At 53.9% G+C, this 16662-nt stretch overlaps 1 protein-coding gene across 3 annotated transcripts; it reads right to left on the reverse strand.

Annotated features, from left to right (window-relative positions):
• Positions 1-9755: 9755 nt before the first annotated feature.
• On the reverse strand, positions 9756-14524 carry Ctdsp1 (CTD small phosphatase 1). Of its 3 annotated transcripts, none has more exons than XM_055616352.1 (7): positions 14365-14524; positions 13027-13175; positions 12529-12633; positions 12345-12401; positions 11690-11782; positions 11396-11581; positions 9756-11297 (listed from the first exon to the last, which is right to left on the reverse strand). In XM_055616352.1, the coding sequence occupies exons 1-7, from the start codon at positions 14429-14431 to the stop codon at positions 11169-11171; spliced, it is 786 nt and encodes a 261-aa protein (XP_055472327.1). In that variant the 5' UTR covers positions 14432-14524; the 3' UTR covers positions 9756-11168. The 3 variants fall into 3 exon arrangements, with proteins under 3 accessions (XP_055472327.1, XP_055472329.1, XP_055472328.1); XM_055616354.1 differs by having other exon boundaries at positions 12529-12630; positions 14365-14523; XM_055616353.1 differs by lacking the exon at positions 14365-14524 and adding an exon at positions 13445-13605.
• Positions 14525-16662: the final 2138 nt, after the last annotated feature.

Below are 16662 nucleotides of genomic sequence, written 5' to 3' on the forward strand. Positions count from 1 at the left end.
ACCCCCCCCCCCTCCTAGGAACTTCCTTCACCATATAAGGGAAGATAGGGCCCCAGAGAGAGAGAGAGAGAGAGAGAGAGAGAGGAAGAGAGAGAGAGAGAATGGATGAGGGGGTGGGGAGGTTGGTGCCCAGGTCCCTGGGAACCTAGAGCCCAGCAACGCCTGACAGTCAGAGCTGGTGTGTGCCCCGCCCTTGGCTCCAGAGCTCTAGGGATGGTGTGCACTTCCACCTAGGACCTGGGCTCTCCCTGCAGGTGGACAACCCCTACCAGGACAGGCCACAGGTGCCTGGACCAAGAGGGGAATCCAGCTGTTCACCCTCCTGCCCTAGAGAGATGGCATGGGTGGCGGTGGGGGCGGGCCAGGACTGCTGGGGCCTTGCAGCTGGGACTCAGGCACACAAAGCCAGGGTTTACATTTGAGGTTCCCCTGGGACAGGTAGAACCCCTGGCATCTATAGCTTCTACTCAGCATGACCCTCGCTCAGTGGGCACAGGTACTCATCCGCCCCCTTTCTGAGCCACAACTTCCACTTTTATGAGTTGTCATAAACCAGAGCCTTTGAACTCTGCTCTGCTGCCCTCTCCCAGGAGCGAAGGGCCTCCACCTCCCTGCCCTGGACCTGGGGATCTGCCTCTCTGCCCTCTGCCGCATGTCTCACTTGAATATAAACTAGAAAAGATAGCCTGCTTCCCCCTCCCTGCCTCTGCTGCCTGGACGACTTCTTGGAATCTTGGTCCTTTAGGAGGGCGAGATGAAGAGGGTAGGATGAGGGCAGCCCTCCCTTAATCCTTCCAAAAGCTCTGGAAACTGAAAGTGCGTGCGTGCGTGCGTGTGTGTGTGTGTGTGTGTGTGTGTGTGTGTGTATGTATGTGTATGCGTGCTCCCCCAATTGTCCTCCGAACTCCACACCCTCTCCAAGGCACACACATACATACACACACACACAGGTGCGTGCGCATGTGTGTGCGTGTGAGGGCCATAGCCAGTGAGGAAAGTAAACATACTGCAGGTGCTGTTTTGTTTTGAAATAATGTAGCACGCTTTCTTGTGAATGAAAAAGGAGTGTATGTCCACTCAGTCCCAAGTAAAATGGAAAGAAAAAACTCCAGGATGGATAATCATCCATGAGTCAGTGCTCATAACCTATTGGGAAGCATCTCCAGTGTGTGTGTTGCGCATATCTACTGTAAGCATATATCATCTTCTATCAGCACTCGTATGTACGCTTTTTACCCAACACACTCATTTCCCTCTCCCCCCCAGACAGGATTTCTCTCTATAGTCCTGGCTGTCCTGGACGATTTGTAGAACAGGCTGACCTCAAACTCACAGAGATCCTCCTGCCTCTGCCCCCCTGAGTACTTCGATTACAGGCCACACCCAGCTAACACATAAACCTTTTAAGTTTATTTATTTATTTTTATGTGTATGGGTGTTTTGCCTGCATGTATGCCTGTGTACTGTGTATGTGGCGCCTGTGGAGGCCGGAAGAGGGTATGGAGCCCTCTGGAAATGGAGTTAGGAATGATTACTGGTGCCAGGAACCTAGGTCCTCTGTAAGATCACCACCACGTGCTCTTGGCAGCTGAGCCGTCTCTGCAGCCTCACATATACCTTTTCAAGCAATGTGTTAATTACTATTATCATTATAATTATTATCCTCAAACTCTATCCAGGTATTCTCATTGCTAAATGTTTGCCATTAGACTACATCCATTATCAGCGTGGCTGTTGGGCTCAGCGATACAGTGAATACTGAGTATGTGCAAGGCCCTGGGTTTAGTTCCCATGTTATAAAAAAAAAGGTTAACAGGCAAAACATTTCTACCTCAGACACACAAAATACATACTATAAGACAAATCGATTTCAAAGCATTAGAGATGTAGCTCACTAGTAAGCTATTTGCTTGAAGTGTGAAAAGCCCCAGATTCAACAGCCAATACCCAAACGAACACATAAGTCTCTAATTTCCTTGTTTATGATAAATGTCAACCAGACTGAAAAGCAGGAACAAGTGTGACATCCAGCTGGGGATTAAGGAGTCAGCATAGTGTTCATGTGTATATGATGTTTTTGTAAATATGGATTTGAAAATAGGTTTCACTAAATATCAGTATTCTGCAGCCGGAGTTCACCACAGAGAAGGGAAGCTTTCTGCTCTGTGGTTCGAACGTGCTGTTCATACCTGGGCGCCTACACCAGTATTTACTATATGTCTCTTCAGTCCACAGTCCAGTTCCGTGATTAGCTGCACACGGGCCTTATCAGCCTTTTTCTATGGAGTCAAATCTAGAACAAGCATTTCCTTCAACTGTCAAGTCTCTTCAGCATTTATTAATCCCTTCCATCGCCCAAGGACATTAGCTTACCTGGATCAAGAGAATCATCTTATAGGATGGGCCCCAATTTTCCTTGTGGTATTATTATTAATAATAATTTATTTATTTTCTTTTTATGAGACAGAGTCCTGGCTGTCCTGGAACTCACTCTGTAGACCAGGCCGGCTTCAAACTCACAGAGATCCACCTGCCTCTGCTTACTGAATGCTGGGACTAAAGCTGTGGGTCACCATTGCCCTGCCGAAATTTGGGCCCTGCCAAATGAAGAACATATGTCAGCTTTAAAAAAAAAAAAAAAAAAAAAAAAAAGTTTTGCCCTTATACTGGGCGTGGTGATACTTGCTTGTAATGTTAGTACTTGGGAAGTGAAAGCAAAAAAAATTAGAGATTCAAGGCCATCCTCAGCCACACAGTGAGTTCAAGGCCAGCTTGGGCTGTATGAGATCCTGTCACCACAACAATATCAACAAAACAACATTGAGTTTTAGGCATTAGGTTATTATTCTGTTTGTTCTCCTACCATTTCTTAATGCCTGAAGCAGATACCAGTTAGACACTTTCTTCAGAAATATCAGAGGCCTGCCTTCCCAGAAGGAAACCATTATTAAGGATCACAAGGATCACGGGGGAATCTTCAAAAGGTGAGGCACCAATCCAGTAGGTATGGGGTGGGGCCAGAGGTTCTTCGTTGCCAGCAAGTTTCCTGGGGATACTGATACCGATGGTCCTTGTATGAGTCATTCATTCTTTCAGCACATGGTCAAAGGTGACAGCACTGAATTGCATCAGAGGACACTCAGTGTCAAGTTATTCCAGCCTAAGCCACAAGAAGTTTTTCTCTTTTCTTTGGTTGGTTTTTCGAGACAGGGTTTCTCTGTGTAGCCCTGGCTGCCCTAGACTCATGGTGGCCTTGAACTCACAGAGTTCTGCCTCTGCCTCCCAAGTGCTGGGATTAAAGGCGTGTGTCACCAGGCCTGGCTGAAGTTTGAATCCTACCCTAAGGCATCTGGTTTCCCATTCTCAGCTAGGAATCACCCTAGGATCCATAGGTGCACTCAGGTGCTCCCAGCTGCTCAGCCAGCTGAGGCAGGTGGATTGGCAGGGCCAGCCTGGGTAACATGGGAGGCCTCCTCTCAAAAAAAAAAAACAAAAAACAAAAAACAAAGAATCAATAGGCCCACCACAACAACTAGAAGTAGCTAGTTACCAGGGTTTGATACTAACACACAAAACCTCTGATTTCTCACTCACTACTTCTTTAGCAATTGTCATTTTGTAATTAATATTTTTTTTAAAAAGTTTCAGGACTGATGGATAAACACAGAGCTTGGTGAACCAAGCCCTCTCTCAGAGCTGTTCTTTTTGCTAAATGTAAAGAACAAAAAAGTATTTATTGGGGAAGGGAGGTTAGCAGGGCATCATGATTCAGCTTGTTCTTCAGGACGGTATAGAACTCTCTGGTGTAGCTACACCAAGGTAGCTAATTTTCTATTGGTCAGCACAGGTTGCTTCAAGTGTTTTCTGCTTTTAGTTCTTTGGTTGGTTTTTGGGGGGAGGGGGACGGGACAGGGTTGAGACAGGGTTTTTCTGTGTGACAGCCTTGGCTGTCTTGGAACTCTCTGTGTAGACCAGGCTGGCTTTGACCTCATAGAGAACTGCCTGCTGGATAATATGCTATAATCCAAGCGCTGGGACCATAGGCGTGCGCCACCACACCCGGCTTGCTTCGAGTGCTTAGTATAAACTCCTGAACTATTTTAAACACTTGAGCTATTTTAAACAATGATGTAATCAGTAGTGTAAATATTACACATTTCACCCACAGGGAAAACACCAAAAAAAGTGATCTATACTGTAAAACAACAAAACAAAACAAAACAAAACAAAACAAAATTTCCGTCTGTTGTTGTGGAGCACACCCGTATTACGTGTGTGGGTGACGGAGGCTAGAAAATCAAAAGTTCAAAGTTGGGTTGTAAGCCAGACATGGCGGTGCCTGCCCGTAGTCCCAGCACTCAGGGAGGCAGAGGCAGGTGGATCTCTGTGAGTTCGAGGACAGCCCCGTCTACAAAGTCAGTCCGGGACAGCCAAGGCTACACAGAGAAACCCTGTCTCGAAAACAAACAAAAAACCCAGACCAGAACTGGTGAGATGACTCCGTGGATAAAGGCTTTGTCGCCAAGCCCAAGGACCTGAGCTCAAACCCTAAAACTTACCTGGTGGGAGAGGACTCTCGGGAGGTGTCCTCCGAACTACACGTGCGCACGTGAGCGCACACGCTTAATTAATTAATTAATTAATTTAGAGACATGTCTTCTCTGATGTTGTGAGCTCGTGCTCCAAGGCTTTACCATTTTATACTACTGCCGGCCGCGCTGTATTAAGTGTCTCTTTCCTGCAGAGAGAGAGAGGCAAATAAGAGTTTCTGCTCTGTACCAGGCACAGGTAGAGGTATCTTCGCTGGTTGTGTCTCTAGAGTCGCAGAGTCACTTCCCTCGCAGAGGCACATCAGCCACACTTCCTGCCCCGTTCATCTGATCTCCTCCCTCATCCATCCTGCCTCCCTCCCTGCCTCTTCAGTCTGCCATCGCCCCGGTCCAGGCTGTGGTTCTCTTCTCCCAGCAGGACCTTATGTCTTCCTACCCCTGATTTAGGCTCCGACGTGCAGTTGACAGGTGTGTCTACATCCGTCTGCCTCAGTTTCCAAAGTACAGTCGACAGGTGTCTTCACACCCCTTTCACACTTACGGGATCTTCATGGTCCCTCAGTTGTCCTGTATACCTATTAAAGTGGGGGTGGGGGGGGCTTTCACTGGACATGATGGTCCATGCTTGTAATTCCAGGGCCTTGGGAGGCTGCGGTATAGTGCCATGAACTCAAGGTTGGCCTGAGTTACGTATCAAGTGTCAGATCAGCCAGGGATACATACCAAGCCCTCAAAAAAAAAAAAAAGAATAAATAATAAATGAATTTTTTAAAAAAGGAGTTGTCAGTGTGGCACAGTTGGTAAAGTGTTTGCCTAAAATATGTAAAGGTCCAGTTGGCGCCCTAGCACCCCATAAACCCAGCTTAGTGGCATTTGCCTGTGATCCCATTACTGAAGACAGGGAGACAGGAGGATCGGGAGTTCAAGATCATCCTTAGTTACACTGAGTTTGAGACTAGCCTAGGCTACATGAGGCCTGTCTGTTAAGTAAATGAGTGAAAACAAACTGGAAATACAAAAATAAGCCAGATGTGGTGACGCATGCTTTTAATCCTAGCACTAGGGGGCAGACGAAGGTGGATCTCTGAGTCTGAGGCCAACTTGGTCTACAGAGTGGATTCTAGGTCAGCCAGGCGTACACAGAGAAACCTGTCTCAAAAACAAGCAAATAAATAAATAAAGCAGGAGAGGTCGCTCCTTAGCCTGCTTTCCCATCCTCCTCTGGCTGGCTACCACTCCAACATTCTTGTCATTTCCTACACTCCCAGCTACAGCCAGTTCTGAGGCCTTCTACTCAGGCCTCCTTACAGACCCCTCCCCTTCAAGCCTCATTCCAGCAGGGAATTGCTGTCCAGCCCCCAGGGACTGCCCTTGTGCCTGTCCGTGTGCTCTCTCCAACCTCCCAAAGTCTCTCACAGACGGTCACTGCATTCCAGTGCTGAGGTCACTTTCTGTCACACTGGGTGGTGTGGTGTGTCCTCTTGTGAGCTGTGGTGAGCAGCTGTTGACACGGCTTGTGCTTTGATGGCACTAACTACATTTCGAGCTTTCTCTAGGAAGATGGAACCAAGACATGTGCCTATGCTGGATGATAACTACCCGGATGAAGGTATCCCGATACGCAAATGTGATGGTTTGCAACCAGAACTCTTTCCTATGTGGAATATACCTGTGATCCCAGCACGTGGGAGGTGGAGGCAGGAGGCTCAGAAGGCCAGGGTTATCCTCACCCATACATCAAGTCTGAGGCCGGCCTGGGTGACATGAGACCCTGCCTCGAACAAATAAACAAACAAAAATTCGTATCTGGAAGCCATGATGATGTTCAGGGATTACACTTCCAAGTCCCAGTGTCTTCAGACTGTCCTTGGGAACATCTCGCTGGTCTCTAGTCTGCAGCTGGCACTGCCCAGCTAGGAGTCTCTGCCTCGTTATTGCTGATTTGATGATGCTCCAGACCCCCCTTAGTGTCATTTTGGCTGCCATGGTCTCCCTGCCTATTTGGACAATTTCTTCTCCAGAAATGCCCTGTTTTATTCGTCTCGAGACCTCAAAATGATATTGTAAACTTTTTGTTCGTGCTGCCTCGCGTGTGTTGTAGCAAGTGCTTGGCTCCGAAGTCATCCTCGTTTCACCTGGCATGTCATTTGACGAGGCAAGTTTACCCTCTCCTTAGTGGAATCATGACTCTATGGGTTAAATTACCACCAGGTATTGGGAAACTATACAACCTCGTTGGCAAACAGGCAAAGCAAGCCCGCCCGGTGGCTCTTGCTTAAATCTTTTTGCTTTTTATTGTGCTGAGGCTGGGCTTTTCTATACAGCCCAGCCTGGCCTCCAACTTGCTATCCTCCTGTAAGGGGTTATTGAGGTGTGCATCTCCACCGCCAACCTTGCTTAAATCGTTATCATTGGATTTATTATCGTTATTATTGTGTTTATTCATGAGGGGTATGTGTGCTTTCCTGGAGATGGAGTTAGAGGTGGTTGTGAGCTGCTGATATGGGAAATGAACTCAGGTCCCTAGCAGAGCAGGAAGCAGTGTTAAACACTGAGCCATCTCTCTAGGCTCCTTTGTGTATCTTGCTTATAGTGACAGTCTTGACTGAACTAAACAGCGTTTTGTACTCTGCAGTGAGAAAGCCTCTAAATTTCTGACTTTGGTGATATAAGCTTGTTCTCTTAGGAGTTGGAAGGCAAGGTAGCAGGACCTCTTGGACTTCACAAGCCCCTCTCTCAAAAAAACAACAAAGTGTCTATCTCTCTCTCTCTCATTTATTCACTTACCCATGACACAGTCAGCTAAGGAGCTTTTTCCAAGTTTACTCACCCGTTGTACTTACCCTAAGTTCTGAGACTTCAGTACTCGCTACTACTGGGTTTCCTTTTCTGCACAATGCCTGTACTCCTGTTTGTCCTCATGTCTGGACTGGGGCTGGAGTGTGGCTCTCAGTGGTAGAACACTGATCTAGCATATATGAGGTCCTTAGTTCAGTTCCCAGCACTCAAAACACAGAGCAGTCAAACCAGAAACAGCTATCCAGGGTGCCTGGAGGGTCCGGAGACTCGAGTCAACAGTTGGATAGATAACATTACCTCACTGCGGAGGAAAAGGACCACAGAAACAGTCATTCATGAATCTGATTTACCATCAGATTTTTTTTTTTTTTCAGAACAGTTCTGGGGATTAAATTCCAGGCTTCAGGCATGCTAGGAAACTTCTCTACTAGTGAGCTATACGGTAGCCCTTGCTCGTTAGGATTCTAACGATGATCAAAGGCCAAGTCACTCTGCTACAGAAACTGAAACTCTTATTTTACCTTATCCTTTAAATTACTGGTTGCATTCACACCTGTACTCGCCATGACTAAACTTCCTTTTTCTCGTTTTCAGACTTTTTTTTTAAAAATTAATTAAACAGGCTTTAATTCCAAAAATATTCCCAATGGGCCCCTGAGGGACTTAAACTCAGAGGTCTCTCTAGAGTAACTAACACCAAAGAAACATTCATTAACGATGTTCAGTTGTGTCAGCTGATCCTAGAGAAAGAATACTCATACTTAAAAGATACTATGTATCTCTCTATCACTCCGGAATTAGTGGCATTTTTCTTCTTTATTTTTATTTTATGTCTTCTGTCTGCACGTATGGCTGTGAACCACATGCCTGCAGTGCCCACAGAGACCAGAAGAGGGCACTGGATCTCTTGGGACTAGAGTTTTACATGGTTCTGAGTCACCAGTCGGTTGCTGGAAAAGGGACCTAGATTCTCTGAAAGAGCAGCCAGTGCTCTTAATTGCTGAGCCATGTCTCCAGCTCCAGGAACTAACGTCGCTTACACTGAGACGAGTTCCTTGAGAGCAGAAGCGCAGCCTGACGCTGGCCGGTGCTGACAAGGAAGTACCCACAACTGTGGTTGAGTTTAATTCTGCGTGGGCAGAGGGCGTGTGGAAGCGGGTTAAGAGAGTTTGACTGTGGGTCTCAAAGGAAGCTGGTGCTCTACTTGTGCAGCCTCAGGGATGCAAATCCGAGGAGACCACTGTTTGCATACAGAGCAGGAAACCAAGCCTGAGCCTGGCTGAGGACGAGTGGAGGCCAGGGGCAGGGTATAAATCTTGCAAAAGGCTCTCCTGGTCCACGCAGCTCCAGACCAGAGCTGATTCGGGGTAGGGGGGTAGGCTTCGTCTCAGGTGGGAGTTTCTCGGCTCTTTTCTATCGCGTAAAAGTAGTGGGGTGGGATAGGGTAGACAGAATGTGATAAGGACGGTTTCAAACCTTTTGCTCGCGGCCCCCCTCCATCCCCGCCACACACACATACACACACACACAGTCACACCTGAAGCAAAAGGAGGCTAAGGGCTAAATTCTTGGTGGCGTGAGGAAGGGAGAGCCTGGGGAGGTGGAGTTAGGGGGCAGGAACCAACAATTTGGAGGTGCATGCCCCCTCCTCCACTCTGTGTGGAGGGGTCGTCTGAAGCTCCAGAGGAGCTTCCACTTTCAGAGGAAGGGTGGAGAAGGCAAGCTCCCATCTTCCCAGACCCGGGGTTCGCTAGGTCGGGGAGTGCCTTGCTTGTAAACCCGGGGTCCACAAGGACTGGGGGGGCCCCTAGCGGCAAGCCACAACTTCGGCCTGGCACTTCCTGCCCAGCCCAGGCGGGGTTCGCGGAAGACGAATTTGGACGGAGGGGCGTGGCCAGCGCCGGCAGGAGGCCGGACCGGGGCCCGGGGCGTGGCCACGGCAGGGCCAATGCCCGCAAGAGGCCTCCCGGCGCCCCGGCGCCCGCCCCACCCAGTCTCCTCCTTGCTGGCCCCACTGCCCGGAAGGCTGTCGGCTGGGGGCGGCCCACGTCTGCCCAGCCTTCCGTCTCCCGCCCTGCCCCGGGCAGGCCCCGCCCCGTCCCGCATTCCAGCGGTGGGGGCTCCGTGGGTTTTGTGTATTTTTATATTTATTTAGAGTGCGTGTATAAATGGGGGTGGGGAGAGCCCGTGCCACGGTGCATGTGAGGTCAGAGGACAACGTGTGGGAGTTTGTTACTTTGTTTTCATCTGGCAATCAGATGCAGATCTATCAGACTGAGTGCCCAGGCAGTCCCTCTTGACCGACTTCCTCCTGCCCAGCAGGATTCTGAAGTAGTCACAGGGCTGTCACAGGTGCGAGACTTCCACGTACTTCAGGTCCCCTCCCCAAAAACCACAGAGACAGAATAGGAGGGGGTCTAGCATTTCTCTTTAGTTCTGATCACACCGAGGTGCTGGGTCACAGAGAAGGCACTTAATCGGGAAGGTCATCGGATCCAGGCCACCCATTTCCTCTCTCCCTTCACCAACTCCCTTGGCACTTGTTTGCGGGTCCACTTCACCCTCATATTCTGGGGAGAGCCCGAAGGCTTGAACTCCAGACTCAGCAAGTATGGGGAAGGGCTTGAGAAAAAGAAGTCAGAGTTGACAGAGTGACCTGGGAGCTGCCCCCAGCCAGCAGGCTGCAGGGGGGAAGTGGAGGGGGTTGGGGGAGTTGGCACGGGGGAGTGGGCCTGCTTAGTAAGGTTTGGAGACCTCCCGAACCCCACCTCCTGAAGATACTCAGGCGAAGGCACTGGTGAAGACTGGGGTTTCCGGAGGTGAGGCACCAGGGATGAGGCAGAGAACCCCCTCCCACTCAGCTTGGTGGGACTAGCTCACTGCTGGGCACAGAAGATACTCAATAAATGTTTTTTGAACGAATAGTAAAAGGGCTGAGACAGACAGAAGGCCGGGCCTGACCCCTCAGCCCAGCTTGTTCCATTCAGAAAATAGTTTTAAAAATGTAAAAATCCTTTCCCTCCCCCATCCCCCCAATTTCTGGGCCCAGGGAAGGGGAGAGGGAGGAGTGTTTACTCCCACCCTTTTCTCTCTCCTTCCCTTAAAAAATCTATATACACATGTACATATTTATACGGCTCCATGGGGGGGAGGGGGGGGAGTCCTGCCAAGCCCCAGGGCTTTGGGGGTGATTTGGGGTTTAAATGATACAGGGAGCAGCCATCAGCCTTGGACAAGCCGGACTGGGGGTGTGCCCTAAGGAAGGTTCCCCAGCTCTTTTACAAGTGGTAATAGACTTTCTTCCTCTCCCTCCCACGTAGAAACTAGTGGGGCACCATCGACCCAGGAGCGAGGAGGGGTAGGGGAGAGGCAGGTTCCCCTCAGGTCAGCCTAGATCTGGGAAAAGCTGATCAGCAAAGAGGGTTGGTTGTATGCAAGGCACTTGGTATCCAAGGCACGGGGCAGCAAAAACCCTGCCCCTACCCCCCAAAGCACACCTGGGGCTGAGAGGCCCAATTTGGCAGCAGAGAAACATGGCATCGTGGAGAAGAGGAGACTGAAGGGGAGAGCAGCAGGCAGGGCCCCCCTCCCAGGTCCCCTGAGAAGAGGGGGAGAAGGTCGAAGGCACTGACTCAGGGGCCCAAGGGCTCACTGTCCTCCATGCAGCACGGCAGAGGCAGAGGAGACGCCCTCTCCCCCAGGGCCACGAGTGTGGCGTAGCCTGTGAGTTTTGTTTAACAGCACAGGCGGGTGCCCGCAGTCCACTGGGAGGAGGCGTGGGCCTTGGTGAGGGGCAGCTCCTGGCCCCAAGACACCTCACTAGCTCCCGGGCCTAGGCTGCCTGAGGACTGAGTAGACGTCATCCACGCGGCTGAGTTGCTCGAAGAAGGGCAGGAGATCGTGTAGCTCAGTGTCGCTCATGTTGTCAAACCACGAGGCCACTGGTACCTGGGGAGATGGCAGGAAAGTGAGAAGGGCAGCTCTCTCAGGGGGCAGACACAGGTAACAGGAAGTTACTGGACCCCCTGAGGCTCCCAGGTACTCACGGCATTGTCTGGATGGAAGACGTAGGAGGCGGGGGAGTTGTCTAAAATGAGCACCCTCCGCAGGTCTCGGCCCAGCCTGCTCAGGTCCTTTACGTAATTCCCCCGATGGAAGACACACGATTCTCGAAACAGCCGGGCACGGAAGGCTCCCCACTTGTCCAGCAGATCAGCGACAGGGTCTGCATACTGGGAGTTAGGAGGGAAGTCACCCCGGAGTTGAGTAAATGCCCAGGGTTGCCGGTTGAAGGTGGGTGGGAGGGCATGGTGGCCCCCAGGCCCCGGGGAAGGGCTCACCTTGGCAAGGCTGGCAGTGAACAGCACACACTCAAAGAGCTCGCCCATTCGCTGTAGGAACTCATCTACGTGGGGCCGCTTCAACACATAGACCTGGGGAATGAGCCAGTGAGGGAGCCGCTGGCCCACAGGCTTGGCGGTGATAAACAGGAATTGGACAGGCACAATGGAGGAGGCCGGGCCCACGATCCATGGGCTCCCCGAGGCCTGCGAGTTGCCCCCAACCGCCCCCCTTCCTAAGGAGAATCAGAGAGGTCCAACCTCACCTAGAGGCAGTCACTAATCCATCCCCAGTCCCTTTCCCGTATTGGTTTTATCCCAACGCAGGATAGCCCAGGTTAGCCCTCTCACCCCAAGGCCGCAGGGCACCGGCCCCCGAGCCAAGTAATGGAGAACAGGCTGGCCAGCACCACAACCTATCCTGAATTACTTGAACTGGGTCCCGGGCAGTGGGAGCATGAGGGGAAAGAGGGCTCCACAAGACAAGGCCAGAAGGAGCCCACTCTGCAGGTCTGGGGGTCTGGCACCCTCTTTGAGCTTTGAGGGTTCCCCATCTATCAGAGTTCCACGTGGGGCTCCCTCAAGATTGGTGGGAGGTACCCGGGCGTAGAGCACGGGCGCCAATCCCGGCCCCCACCTCCCTCCTGACCCTCACCTGGTGAACCACTCCATCGATCTCCACTGGGATGATAAAATCAGCGTTGTTCACTGGCTGTGAGGAGAGAAGGATTGCTGGAGCTGGTGGAATGGATGTCCCAGGGATGGCAATCCAGTGGAGACCTCCCTCCCTGGCCAGGGCAGGCCCCCTCGGAGGCTGTGGGCTGCTGGACAGGGCCCACCTTGAAGGAGCTGTGCACCAGGGTCTCGTCCAGGTCGATGACCACGCAGATCTTGTCCGAGTCCTGGGCCTTGGCCTCGGGAAGCAGGTACTGGACTGGGGTCTGCTGTGGGGAGGGGCTGGGCTGGGTGGGGCGCCTCCCACACGGGGCTTCCTTCCCCAGATCTCTACCCGAGGACCCAACCTGACCTTCCACCCTCTCCCCAGCTCTGGTCTTGCCAACTGTGAGCCAGGGTTGGGCTCCAGGGGTCCTTCTTCCTCCCCTCAGAAAGCTCCCGTCTATAAGGGGATATACTGATCTCAGGCCAACCACAGCTGTGGGCAGGATGGCGTTTGGAGGGGGGGGGAAGCACTGGAAAAGGGCGGGACTCAGTGGGCAGGTACTCTGCTTGTCTGCACATCTCAGGGTCTGCAGGCGCCGCCTCTACCCGCTTCTGCCAAGTCCACTTGGCCAGCTAGGCCCGGGTGCACCTGGGGCTCCTGCCTGACCATCACACACCTTGGGGATGGCGCCATTTTCCTCCACCAGCAGGGGAGCCCCACTGTGGGCGGGCAGGGCCTCCCCATCATCTCGGCAGACACAGCAGAAGAGCGAGTGGAGGATGCCCCGACTCCGGGGCTTCTGGGAAACTGCTGACTTCTGGTCACCTGAAGCAAGAAGGGAAGGTGGGCGCGCCGGCCCGCGGAGGCCGCATGCACCCGGGTCTCAGTCCCTTAAGCACAGGGAAGGTGAGCTTTCTCCCTCCATCGGCGGCCACACCAGGGTGGCTCTGGCCCCACCGGAAGCGCACCACGGGCCACTCGGCTCCGCAACGTGAGGAAACCTAGTGTGGCCAACTGTCAAGGAGTAGGTGGCTTGAAGGAGGGGACGGGTTTTTCTCACGGTTGGTCGTCCATCACCTGACCCCACACCTTACCTGAGCAGCCCCTGCTCAGGAACGTCAGGGCTCGGGGCCCCATCGTCCACTCCCACTCTCCCTCCATTCTGTCTACCCAGTGGGTCCAAAGTCCTCACTGAGCCTAGGCCCAGAGGCCAGTGTCCCGGGCCTGTCGGCCCCGCCTCCTCCACCCCACCCTGCCTCAACCTTAGACTTCTCAGAGGCCACGGCCTAAATGACAGACACCCCCCAGCCCCCACGCCGCCTTCCTCTAATCCTCTCTGCCTCCAGTCCCCGAAGAAGCTAGAGCTGGACGGTGGACAAATCCCGGGTGACTTCCCAAGCTTGGAGTCCGCAGGGGAGGGGGCTGGCTCCCCCACTCAGGCCAGCCCCAGGGGCCTGGAATGCTGCAGCCGGGGTGCCGCGCGCGCCCAGCCGGACACAGGGCTCGCCAAGTCTGTCCAGCAAGGCCAGCGGCTCTCTGCCTCCGAGGGTGCAGCCCGCACCTCCAGGCGTGGCGCCCAAGTTTGTTGGGAACGTGGTTGTGTGTTGGCGGGAGATACCTGCCAGGCTCCCCAGCCCGCTGTCACCTCCGCACCCTTTCCAGACCTCAGCCTGGAGGGGGCGGAGCCTCGGCGGGCGGCCGGCCGTCCGGCCTCACCCCCACCTTCTAGTCCCATTGGCGCCAAACTGGGGGAGGGGGCGACGCCCGGGAACCGCCAGCCTACTTGACCCGTCGCTGGCCCTCCTGCCTCAGTTTCCCTCCTAGAAGCAATACCGGAGCGCTCTAGTGGCGCCAGGCCCCGCCCAGCGCCTCCGACTCTCGCGGAGTTCGAACTCTCTCTCGGCCCCACTGGCGGGGGCTCCGGCTGGGCCGAGGCGCGCGCCCGGGGCAGTGGCAGCGGCTGCGGCGCGGGGACGGCCCCGAGCCCCGTCCTCCCCTCCCGCCGCCCGCGTACCTTTGCCCCGCAGCGGGCCCCGCGCCTCCTCCTTGCTGATCTGAGTAATGACGGCCGAGCTGTCCATGGGGCCCGGCGCGCTCCGCTCCGGCCGGACTCTGGCCCCGGCGCCCGGCCTCCCCCCCGGCTCGGGCCGGAATCGGGGCGCGGGGGGGAGGGGAGGGTGGGAGGGAGGGATCCCCGCGAGCTTCGGAGGGGAGGGGAGCCAGGTTCTCGGGGGGAGGGGGAGGGAGGGGGCGCGGAGGAAACTTTGTTACAACATGGAGTTTCCTCCCCGCGAGGCGGATGCAAACATGGAACCCGGGCGCCGTTTCAAGGCTCCCCCTTAAAAGGGCAACGGCTTCGGCGGGACCGGGGCTCGGCCGCAGCTTTCATCACTTCTGGGGCCCGGCGGGCTGGGAGGCGGGCCGGGTTCCTGCGGAGATCCAGGGGGCGTCGCCTCTCTTCCTGCGGCGTGCTGGCGGCCCCGAGCCTCTGCGGCTGCGTGGCATGGAGAACCGCGCTAACCCGCCGCCGCAGGCCAGGGAGCCCCGGGCGCCCGGTCCCGGAGTGCCCTAAGGCGACGCGGCTCCACCTCCGCGCATTCCAAGGGGCTGACACGAGTTGCTCCCGTCTGCTCCTGCGGAAAATGGATGACGCTAACTTTCTGTAAAATGGGTGTTTGCTTTTTTTTTTTTTTTTTTCAATTTTAAACATTTTTTGTGTGTGGCCTTGCAAAGATGTGCACCACGTAGAGGCAATGCACGCAGCGGCCAGAAGAGGGCGTCATATTCCCCCCTGGAACTGGAGTTAATAGATGGTCTTGAGCCCCTATAAGGCTCCTTGGAACGGAAATCCGGTCCTTTAAAGAGTTGCGAGTGACTCTGGGCCATCTTTCCAGATCTTAAAAAAAAAATTTTTTTTAAGTTATACTTATTTGTGTATGAAGGGGGTTGCACGTTCCCCGAGTGAAGATCAGTGGTTCTCCTCTTCCACTGTTTGAGGGCCGCATCGCTCTCAAGCGGTCAGGTTTGCCAGCGGGAACCACTACCCCCTAAGCCTTCCCGCCGCCCCTCCAGTGGGTCTTTTGTCTGACGTTGTGGATATCGGAGGAAAAAAATAAAGACATTTCTTTGCCAGCTCCAGTTACGAAAACTCATCAAATGATGGAATTTCAGAGAGAGTGGCTTTTATTTCTGTGCGTCTGTATGCCAGAGCCTTCGGAGGCCAGAAGAGGGCGTCAGATCCCCTAGAGCTGGAGTTACAGGCCGCTGTGCGTGGGTGCTGGACTCCGAACTCTCTCGGGTGGTCTGCGAGAGCGGTACTTTTCCCTCCCTCCCGTGCTCACTTATGTTCTCGATCCAGCTACAACTATCAGCGCCCAGCGCAGTCTCGAGGACATCTCGGGATGTGAAAATTCCGCTCCCGCACCTACCTTCACCGCTTGTCCTGTGGCAAATCTAGCCCTCTCTCCCTGCCAAGAGGTTAGCGTACCGCCGGCAGAGGCCGAGCCTTTCTGCTGCTTCGGGGCCTTGTATCTTGTACGTGCTGTTCCCTCAGCTCGGAACGTGCCTCCTCGTCCTTGGCAGAGCCAGATCCCTTCCAACCAGAAGAAATGCCACCTTGTTCAGAGGTCCTCCGCCCCCACCCCACCGCTCCTATCTGTGATTATTAGAGGGGCCGGTTCCAGGGCTGGCGCTGTTCCCAAGTGCCCAGGGGACGCCCGCGGAGGGAGGGTCCAAGCGCCCGCCCTTGGGGGCCCGAGACTGCAACTATTCAGATTTTAAAGACACGTGTCACCGGCCCTGCGGTGACACACAGCCCAGCCAGGGCCTGGAGGTGCGTCTACACAACAGGGTCTTCTGGCAGGAAGCTCCCGGTTGCGTTCCCTGAGGCTGCGGTTTGTTTATTTTTATTTTTTATTTTTATTTTTCCTGCTTTACAAAGTTCCTTTCATTCGTCGTAATTTTAAAAATACGGATGCCAAGCTTTGACAGGCACGCCCCACTTCCTCCCTTGGGCACTGGGGCCGGGCAGGGCGGGCGCGTTCTGTCACTTCCCAGTAGAGAGGGGACCAGGGGCCGGCTCAGCTGGCGCACTAGCCGGGTGCCCCAGACCAACCGGGCCTGTGGAGCGCTGCTCCCTGACGCCTGCCTGCTTCTGCCCTTGGGGAGCCCCAGGGCTGCCATCCTTACAACTCAAGGACTTCACCTCCAAGGGATCTCGAGGGACGATCCCCTCCTTGCGTCCAGCTTGGGAAAGTGAAGGCGCGAGCCCAGGCCCTTCCGCCTCTGCTCTGCCAGGCCCGCTAGGGCTGCC

This window comes from Psammomys obesus, unplaced genomic scaffold, assembly GCF_907164565.1.
Source record: "Psammomys obesus unplaced genomic scaffold, mPsaObe1.curated_primary_1811, whole genome shotgun sequence".
Classification (NCBI taxonomy): domain Eukaryota; kingdom Metazoa; phylum Chordata; class Mammalia; order Rodentia; family Muridae; genus Psammomys; species Psammomys obesus.